The sequence below is a fragment of the Astatotilapia calliptera genome, chromosome 5, assembly GCF_964374335.1.
Source record: "Astatotilapia calliptera chromosome 5, fAstCal68.1, whole genome shotgun sequence".
Taxonomy (NCBI): Eukaryota; Metazoa; Chordata; class Actinopteri; order Cichliformes; family Cichlidae; genus Astatotilapia; species Astatotilapia calliptera.
Window position 1 is genome coordinate 14,043,160 of NC_137426.1, and position 10,541 is coordinate 14,053,700.

At 40.2% G+C, this 10,541-nt stretch overlaps 1 protein-coding gene across 1 annotated transcript; it reads left to right on the forward strand.

The window, feature by feature from the left end:
- The first annotated feature begins 5,165 nt into the window (after nucleotides 1-5,165).
- Nucleotides 5,166-9,988, forward strand: cyc1 (cytochrome c-1). Its single transcript, XM_026167347.2, has 7 exons — nucleotides 5,166-5,323; nucleotides 6,876-7,066; nucleotides 7,317-7,443; nucleotides 7,634-7,791; nucleotides 7,882-8,042; nucleotides 8,905-9,005; nucleotides 9,306-9,988. Exons 1-7 carry the CDS (start codon nucleotides 5,243-5,245, stop codon nucleotides 9,408-9,410), a joined length of 924 nt encoding a protein of 307 aa, XP_026023132.1. The 5' UTR covers nucleotides 5,166-5,242; the 3' UTR covers nucleotides 9,411-9,988.
- Nucleotides 9,989-10,541: the final 553 nt, after the last annotated feature.

Below are 10,541 nucleotides of genomic sequence, written 5' to 3' on the forward strand. Positions count from 1 at the left end.
AGCTGATTTTTTGAGAAAGCGAGTGATTAGTTTAGTAATTTTCTGCATCCTGAAAACTCCCAAGACTGTCTATTTAAAGCTGTTGGAATCATACATAGGGACAAAAAGCAGCATTACAGAAGATCACACTTGTTTCAGACATGCATCAAACAAATTTTAAATATTAGACAAAGATAACCGGAGTAAATAAAAATTCAATTTTTAAATAATGATTTCTTTTATAAAGGGAATAAAATGCTGTCTATACCTGGGCCTCTGTGAAAAGGTAATAACCCTCTGTTGTTTCAAAACATTTCTGTAGCTGCACCCAGGCCTTGTTACTGCCATACAATTGAATTCAGTTCAATTCTGTTTTATTTATACAGCATCAAATCACAATAACAGTCGCCTCAAGGCACTTTATATTGTAAGGTAGACCCTACAATAAAACAACAGAGATAGTATGAACAAGCACTTTGGCAACAGTGGGAAGGAAAAACTCCCTTTAACAGGAAGAAACCTCCAGCAGAATCAGGCTCAGGGAGGGGGGAGGGGGAAGAAGACAGGGCAAAAGACATGCTGTGGAAGAGATACCTGTTAAATTAAGTGTCATATGTTTTTTATTTTTTTTAACAAACATGCTAAAAAAAAAATCTGGAGCTTTATTTACATTCCAGTTTCCACGGTTATGAAGAGCAGACAGGGAGTTGACCTAGATGATACTGTCTAGCATACAGGCAGTGGACTTTTTCATCAGATTATTTAACACAATCCTGGAGAACAAGAGGATGTCTGAGGGATTGAAAAGAAGTGTACAGGTACCAATTTTCAAGTACATGGCTGATGTGCAGCGCTGTATCAACTACAGAGGGAGAATGCTGATGAGAATGCTGATGAGGGAGAAGCTACAGGAAACAGTAGCTGAAGCAGGTTAAGAAGAGAGTTGGTGATCGGTGAGCAGTTGTATGGCTTCATGCCATAAAGAGCTCTACAGATGTGACTTTTGCCCCTTCTTGTTTGCTGTGGTAATAGACGGGTGGGCAGACAAGGACTACAATGTTTGCTGATGGCATTGTGATCTTTAGTGAGTATGGAACTGGTAGCTGAGAATCTGAAGAGGGGGAGGCATTATGTGGAGGAAAAAGGAATGAAAGCAAGAAGAAGTAAGACAGAAGGTGTGTGAATGAGAACATGAACATGCAAGGAGTTGTGATAGTGACAGTGGACAAATGTATCTCCCTGGAGTCAATCATCCAGGGCAACAGAAAATGCACAAGACAGGCAAACAACACGGTACAAGCTGTGTGGATTAGGTGGAGACAACTGTGAGGGGTGATTTGTGTTCAGGAGGTAGAGCAGGCCATCTACTCATTGGAACGTTGGTGGTTTGAGCCTTGGCTGCCCCAGTCTGCATGCCATATGTCCTTGGTCAAGATACTAACCCCAAGTTGCTTTCCAATGCTTCCATCGGAGTATGAATGTGTGTGATTATCAGATAGAAAAACACTTAAGCATAAGAAAGTGATCGTATGAATGGGTGAATGAGGCATGTTGTACAAAGTGCTTTAAGTGCTTCACGAGAGTAGAAAAGCACTATACAAAAATCAGTCCATTTAACATGGTAAATGGCCTGTATTTGTATAGTGCTTTTACTAGTCCCTAAGGACCCCAAAGCGCTTTACAAAACCAGTCATCCACCCATTCACACACTGGTGATGGCAAGCTACATTGTAGCCACAGCCACCCTGGGGCGCATTGACTGCCAGACACTGGCGCCACCGGGCACTCTGACCACCACCAGTAGGCAATGGGTGAAGTGTCTTACCCAAGGACACAACGACCGGGACTGTCCAAGCCAGGGCTCAAACCAGCAACCTTCCTATTACAAGGCAAACTCCCAACTCTTGAGCCACAATAAAGGAGCCATGATTAAAGGACAGCAGCAAGAGTGAAAGGGAAGAATTACAAGATGGTAGTGAGACCTGCAATAATGACAGGACGTGGAGCTGGAGGTGGCAGAGCTGAAGATGCAGAGATTTTCACTGTGATCAGAATGAGCAAATTCAGAAATGATTACATCAGAGGAACAGCTCAGGTGGAGAAGGTTTGTTGACTAGATTAGAGAGATGGGGTTGAGATGGTTCGCACATGTGCAGAGAAGGAATAGTGCATGTATTCGACAAAGGATGTTAAATATCGAGTTGCCGGGCGCCGGTTTAGCTCAATCAGATGAGCAGGTGACCATATGCCGCATGGCTGAAAGCGGGTGACCCGGGGTCAAGTCCGAGCCGTGCCCCTTTGCTGCATGTCTTCCCTTCTCTCTTTCCCTCCACTTTCCTTTCGACCTTTGCTGTACCTATCAAAAAAAAAAAAAAAAAGCCAGTTAAAAGGCAAAAAATATATATTTTGGTTTGTGGATGTAGTGAAGGAGGACATGCAGAGGGTTGGTGGGACAGAAGAGGGTGCTAGGGATAGGGTGAGGTGGACCCAGATGAACTGCTGTGACGATCCCTAAAGGGCGCAACCGGAAGAAGAAGCAAGATTTACATTCAAGTTTCTGCCAGATAACAACTGCACAGATGTTACTGAAGAAAAATAACCAAAAAACAAATATTAATTGAAACAGGAAAAAGAATCTCTGGTGACCTTTCACGGTATGAGAAATACAGCCTTGCAGGCCAGTCTCCCCCAAAAATGCAAAATGGTACCTGTGCAACAGAAGTAAACTAAAAAAAATACCGAATTGAACTGGAATAGTTTTTCTTTCAAGCAACAATCACCAGCAAAGACAGTGACTTCTGGGGCTGATTAATACTTTATTACCTGCCTGCTGTTAAACAGCAAACATCCATCTGCAGTTAAGCTTACAATGAACTTCACTTCATTTAAACAAGTTAGATGTTTTATGTATCTTAATATTTCAAGCTGGATGTTTGTTGTTTTATTATTTAGATAAGCTCTGCTTTCTTCATCTGTGTTTCTGAAAAATGTCTCATGTCTATACTGGAGACACAAGATTCATTCATGTTGTAATAACACCTACTATTACACACAATAAAAAAAATTGTATTTTTCCCCGGTTTATACTTGTTTCAAAATATGTTGGGGGTCATAGTATATTTCTGGTTTTATTGAATGGTTTTGTTTATATTTGGGTTTTTATAGCTTCATGCTTGCAGAGAATTTTCCTGTTTCTGTGTTCACAATTAAAAACAAGTCCCATAAATCTATTATATCTGTATTGAAATCTACTGTTTTTTATCTTTAATTGTATTTTTTGCTCATATTTATTTATTTGTTTTTACTATGAACTTATTAAGTGAATTCTATTTTTTGTAACTCTGCTTCCACCTTCTGGAATTTGCAGGTACCACACCTACAATGTGAGAAAATTTGCTCTCTGTAATCATTCCTTCTGTTCATATTGTTGTTGTTTTTTTTTAATCCCTTAAAAATATGCATAAAGGGCAAAGGATGGACTAGATTAGATGGGCCTCTTTGCTTAGGCTGCTGCCCCCGCGACCCGGCCCCGGACAAAGCGGATGAAAATGGATGGATGGATGGATGGATGGCAAAGGATGGAGACCCTATGGTTAAAATGAAGCTTCACTGTTGCCACTTTGATAAATAAAGTGAGTACATGAAAAAGAAAGAAAGAAAGAAAGAAAGAAAGAAAGAAAGAAAGAAAGAAAGAAAGAAAGAAAGAAAGAAAGAAAGAAAGAAAGAAAGAAAGAAAGAAAACAAATCTTTTCATCATGAATATGACTTCATGTAGGAACAGTTTAGGGGGTACAAAGAAAGCTCTTGTTATAAAAGGACTGTAGCTTTGAAAGATCTTAGTTTAATTAATAACTTATTACTTTATTGATTTATTGATTTATTTGATTTAAAAAGTAAAAGCCTTAAATTTCACCATGCTTTCAGTCGTTCACAGTGCCATAGGTCAGCCTACAGGGGAAAAAAAGTTTAAAATAGCAGCAGATAGAAGTGTGACATCAGCCTTTGCAATTTAGGTAAAACTGTCTGAAAAGTCGCCCTGCGACAGACTGGCGACCTGTCCAGGTTGTACCCCGCCTTTCGCCCTATGACAGCTGGGATAGGCTCCAGCGCCCCCCGCGACCCTGAAAAGGATAAGCGGAAGCGGATGGATGGATGGATGTCTGAAAAGTCCTGGAGCGGCCACTAGGTGGGGCTATTTTCACATTTTCTTCAAAAAAAAAACAACTTTACATTTCATTCATTGCTAGAAATCTGGTCAGAAAGAAGCTGTAAGGGTAAAATCTGTAAATACTAGTTTTATGTTATTAATGACAGAATGTTACAAATAAACGTTACTTAACACCCCCCCCCCCCCCCCCCGTCCAAAAAAAAAAATGTTGTGTAAATTAGTTGTGTAAGATTTATGTCAAGTTAGCTAGCATCTTATAGATCCGGTGTACTTTTGTATCTACCTTCATAATAAGAGACAGTATGAAGAAAATAAATACGCAATACGCTACTTATTGCCACTGCAATAGGCCCATATTCTCCACTTGCAGAGGTATTTATTTTAAAATAAATAAATAAGCATAAAGTTGTATTACTTCTTTCTTATATCTTAATTTGTGAAAATATGTACATTTATATTATATAATGTATTATATAGTAGGACTAGGATGGTGTAGTGGTTAGCACCATTACTTCACTGGAAAAAGGTCCTAGGTTTGAATTTGCTGTCCAGATGGGATGTTCTATGTGTCTGGGTGGGTTTTCTCTTCAGGCAGTCTGGCTTCATCCCACAGTGCAGTGACATGCATATTAGTTTAACTGCTGATTCTAAACTGTCTGTAGGTGTGAGTGGTTGTCTGGGTATTTAAAATCTTCTACCTCTGTTCCTTGCAGCTTCATTATTACATCTCTCTCTCGCTTATTTACACACATGTATTCTGTCTTGCGTTTACTGACTTCTGAAATATTGTATGCCACAGTTTATGGCAAACTAGCTGTTGAAAATGTCAGAAATTTGTTACTTAAATAAACCAACTGCATACAAATTATGCAAAACTCAAAATAAATCTAGAGTAATTTGAACGTACTCAGTATTCAGTAATTCCCTTGTTTTTTCATACATTGTAGATATGGAGGGCGTGGTCTCAGCGATTTTATTTTGACAACTGAGGCCAAAACGCTTCACACTGGCCGTCTTTATTTTGAAGTTTCAGACCGGAACAAGCTGTTTATCTGCCTCAACTCCTTCCAGAGCAGAGCGAGAACCGCAAAGAAGATGGCGGCGCTACGAGCGGTGGTGCTATCGGGGAAGGGGAGGGCTCTCCTCAGCACCCCGAAAACTCTCAGGACCTCCAAGGTAGTGTAGTAGTATTTATCACACATGAACGTGTTTAGGACACGATTTAATAGAAAACCGGTGCTGTGAGGTGTCTTGGCTAAGGTTAGCTTGGTGCGGACAGCGGGGTGAGACAAGGTCACTCGTGTTCCCACACTTTTTAGGATTTGACCAACAACTGTAGCTTTAATTTCTTAAACGTTTTATCACTCATAACCTCTTGATAGTGATACGGCATCAGTATCTCCAAAATGAAATGCCAAAGACAGTTTAAAGCAGGTTCTCCTCAATGTGTTTAGGAAGCTAGCCGGTGAGCTAAACCATGATGTCGTGTCCAGCACCCGGCAAACGTGCAACGTGGTTAAAATATACGTTGGCCAGCGATGCATGAAGATTAATGTGAATTGTTTGGCCACTGTATTTGTGCATATTTAAACTCAGCTGGCGTGGGTCGCGATTGTTGACTTCTGTCAGTAACGACACCCGCTGAAGTCGCTGAGCTAAACAGCTTGCTAAAGAGTTAGCATCTCAAGGACTGAAAGGACTTCCGGTGAATAAAAACCGTCCTCAATTTCAATCGCCAAACTAAATATCTGTGCCCTGTCTACAATTCACTGATGCGCGTTTCAGACGATGGATATAACCGAAAATACCTAAGAAGCTGAACATAATTGTCATTTGGCCCCAACTGAGCTTGTGACCTAGTTCAGGGACAAGGAGACGTTTTTCAGCTTTAGTTTCTTTGAGATCATTTTGTTTTGATTATTGGGGATATAATCTTCAGACTGCGAAGATATGATTCCCAAACTCTATTTGCTTATTTACTAATGCTTAATCAGAGGGAGTATCCCAGTAGAGATGGAGAAGGGCATAGCGAGAAATGGCTAAATTGGAGCATTACTGTTAGTAAATGACATGCATGCCAATCATTAGGCTATTAACTACTATATTGATTTTCTTCCTTAACTAAAATAAAGTACCCTAAATTAATGTTGCCATGCATTATTTTATGTCAGAGGTGGAGGTTGGTGTGTTATGTTTGTTTTGCTGATGTGAGGATGCTGTTATCGCATGCTGCCATTAACACCTGGTTACAAAATCAGCTGTGAAGGGCAGTTTCATAAGGACAACCAGACTGGATTATAAAAAAAGGGCCACTCAATTAACTAAACCTTGCACACAAACTTCTTTACCTGCAGCAGGTTTTACTCAGCCTTGGCCTTCAGCTCATAGCAATTCTTCAGAGTAGAACAAGAATTATTCTTGTAGTCCACAGAGAGAGCTGTGTGATGTTGAAGGATACCAGCCAAAAGGTCAACACAAAGCAGGAAGACCTTAGCCTCACTGGGAAACTGTAAACTTGAAAAATAATTATGTACTCAGACCAAAAAATAAATTGTCAAATGTGCTTGGATATCCAGTAGCCCCGTAGACTTGGGCGCCATGCCCAAGCAAAGTACATTTCAGCTCTAATATAATTTAAAGTAACTTAATCTAATGGATAGTCGGCTGTAGATTACCCTTATTGGATGAGTTTGTTAAAGTAACTTTTTGTGCTTATTTCCATTCACAGGCCAGCATGTCCTTCGCCAGCCTGCCAAGGGGGAAGAAGGTTGCCCTGACAACGCTGGGTGTGGTCACAGCCGGTGGAGCCGGGCTTGCACTGATATTGCACCAGTCGGTTAAAGCATCCGAGTTGGAGCTTCATCCCCCTCAGTACCCCTGGAGTCACGCTGGACCTCTGTCCTCTCTGGACCATGCTAGGTGAGTTGAATGTATACAGACTGTTCAAGTGCTTGTAAACATCCTTTGAGTGATGAAAGGCACTGAATGTAAAACTGCCACTAAAAATTAGCTGGCTTTGAAGACTTGAGTTTGCAGAGAATTTCACTTTATTCACGTTTGTTTTCTTTATACAGACTGAATTTTTCATTGAAAGTCTGTTTTGGCAGTTTCAGACAGCTCTTTTAAAATAACTCGTTATGTTTCATATCTTTGTCTCTGCCTCCCACAGTATTCGCCGTGGTTACCAGGTGTATAAGCAGGTGTGCTCAGCTTGCCACAGTATGGAATACCTGGCTTTCAGAAACCTCGTGGGAGTGTCGCACACAGAGGACGAGGTGAAGACCATCGCTGAAGAGGTGAGTCTATATGTGGGGAGATGTGATCCTGTGAATAGTCTTGATTCTGCCAATATTCTAATTTAATCACATAATGGTATTTTAGTCAGACCGAATCTTTTTTTTTTATAAATTGTCTCATTGTTTTTATCTGTAGAAGTAAGTTCTGCCCGTAGGTGGTGACCCATCTCTTCTCATGATTTGTGTTTAGGTAGAGGTAGTTGATGGTCCTGATGAGAGTGGCGAGATGTTCACCCGGCCAGGAAAGCTGTCAGACTATTTCCCAAAGCCCTACCCCAACCCCGAGGCAGCCAGGGCCGCCAACAATGGCGCCCTGCCTCCAGACCTTAGCTACATTGTGAACGCCAGGTAAGTCCTGAAAACCTGTGTTTACTCTGAAAGGTGCAAAATCTGCAGTATCCTTAGCATTAACTCATTTCACCCTTCTGCTCCCTGCAGACACGGAGGAGAAGACTACGTGTTCAGCCTGCTGACGGGTTACTGCGACCCTCCTGCAGGAGTGATAGTGAGAGAGGGACTTTACTACAACCCCTACTTCCCTGGACAGGCTATTGGCATGGCCCCACCGATCTACAATGAAATTCTGGAGTATGATGATGGTAAGAAGTGCAGGTGCATGTTTGGATAATCTTCTCTCCAGCTACAGAAATGGGAGCACTATTTTCTGTTTTGTTTTTTTCCCCCTCTTTAGAAAGAGTTTCAGTTTGTTGGAGTGAACCAAAAAACGAAGACATGCAAAACATGCCTTTCCTGTTACCTTTTAATATACATACACTTGTGTTTTTGGGTTTCACTGCAGGCACCTAATGAGCTTCCAGGTAGGGGCATAGGAGACTGCAAGGGCCATGCTGTCTGGTTAGCTGTGACTCAAGTTTGAAACTAAGAGTGCAGGGTGGATTGCTCAGTAGTGATCATATTGTCTAAGGCGAATTTAAAAAATAAAATCGTCATAAAATATAATGGTGGATGGAAATGAATGTGGGAATTCACCAAATAGACAGTAACAAGCATTTAATTGGCTTTTTTTTTGTCTGAAGTCTTCTGAAATTCATGGATTTCAAAAACACTTGCAGCTCTTTGCTCAATGTATCCTTTTCTGGCAGAAAATATTGCCCAGTCGTTCCGCAGGTTTACTTTTTTAAACACTGGCGTTTATAGATCAAAATCTGTTCACCATTCTGAGAGGCTGTGACAGAAAGACGCCTCTTTGTGACTTGTGGCACTCAGAGTGAGGCCTGAGTGAATCCATTTGCTGTGTTGAGTAGCATATTTTAAGTGTTTCCAGTGCGCTAAATTGGTTAAATTAACTCGTTTGCTGCACATAAATGACTTCAATAACTTTATTGCAAAGTAATTTGTTATTACATTGATAAATGAAGCATGACAGTTTGGAGGGGGGGGTTGGAAGGAACAAATGAAAAAAGTGTTGCTGATGGTTTCTGTTCTCTTGGTTTCTTATAGGAACCCCTGCCACCATGAGTCAGGTTGCTAAGGATGTGTGTACTTTCTTAAGGTGGGCTGCTGAGCCCGAGCATGACCAACGCAAACGCATGGGACTGAAGGTACACCTCTCACCAACTGGAGTGCCTATTTTTTGTCTTTGCCAGCACTTAAAATGACACCCATTCTTAATTGAGTGATACTCCAAATCTAGATATGTTTAATTAAATCAACACATGCAACTCTGTAAGATATTTTACAGGACACATGTTGTGGGTGTAAAATAAGTTTTTATGTCATGCACTAAACTGTACAACTTCTTATGTGACCTTCCTGTCGTCTCAAGAATATTTAAAACAGAAAACATGTCTAAGCATGGATCTTGGCATTGGTTAATGTTTGTGTTCTCTTTCTCCTATCAGCTGCTGATGGGCTCAGCTATCATTGTGCCTCTGCTCTACTACATGAAGAGACACAGGTGGTCTGTGCTGAAGAGCAGGAAGATCGCCTACAGGCCTCCTAAGTAAATGGAACAAAACGCCTCCCACACACCCCAACCTGGGCCGAAAACGGAGAGGGCTGCGTTCAATGACCCCACAATGCTCACCGTGTGATGATCTTAGCCACATAATTACTGACAAACACAAACATGCCTTTCTGAGAGGTGGAACAGAACTTGGAGTGGATGTACTATGTTTATTCTTACAGATTTTTTTTTTTTTTTTTTTTTTTTTTTACTAAGCTGGTGGCATGGTAGAACAAATATTATGAAATTTTTTGTTTTTTGTTAAGTATCCTGCATATTGTGGTTCATGTTTGTTTCAGATTTGTGGTGTTCTTGAACGCACCTGCTGCAAAGTTTGTTTGATCGGCAACGAGTTAACTACTGGTAGCAGTTCCTGTTTTGACATCTCGTATCAGTCTCTTTGTCACAATTGACTGCTAAGTTGATTGACTGTCCATCTTTGTAAGATACTCAATAGCAATGCAAGTGGTGAGAAGTGAAACATCCAGGGTGTGTGAGAAGTCATTCTTCCACAGTCTTCTCCACAAAGCATGCTCTAGACTTCAGTTTTATTGTACAAAATAAATTATCTTAAAGGAACCTTTCTGTGGGCATGTGTTTTATTTCAGACAGCAGCGAAATTCACACATTTAGATGCTGCCTGTGACGTTCTGCTTCTAAACTTTGTCACATATTCATTAAACAATCTCCCGACTTCTGACCTCCAGAGAGAAACGTCATGGCTTCTTTGGTCTGATTCAACTCTGTATTTCATTAAACTACAGAAAAATAAAATCAGTCACATAAACCGTTTACATTTTCTTTCTATATAGATGACACTGCCGCAAATCTTCAGATTTCTTTGTTTGAAATAAATTTTGAAACAAACAATATTGTATTGATGTCAAGTAACATTTAAGACTTTTTTTTTCCAAGCACTTCAACACATCTCCTGAAGTTTTGTTTTCAGACACATTAGCCATGTTAAAGGAAAATAGATTTTTCAAATAATGTGCAAAGTATGTAGAAATAAGACATGATTAGAAAGGAACTTAAAAGAAAAAATTACAATATATTTTTTAAATATATTCTATTGCACTTGATTAATTTATTTTTAAGTGAAATTTTCAGATATTTAAATACGTCTTCCAAT

Excerpts from the sequence above, each read along its gene's own strand:
- cyc1 (XM_026167347.2), top strand. The coding sequence starts at position 5,243 with ATGGCGGCGCTACGAGCGGTGGTGCTATCGGGGAAGGGGAGGGCTCTC. Across the intron at positions 7,792-7,881 it reads AGCTACATTGTGAACGCCAG|ACACGGAGGAGAAGACTACG; the intron begins GTAAGTCCTGAA and ends TGCTCCCTGCAG. Across the intron at positions 8,043-8,904 it reads AATTCTGGAGTATGATGATG|GAACCCCTGCCACCATGAGT; the intron begins GTAAGAAGTGCA and ends GGTTTCTTATAG.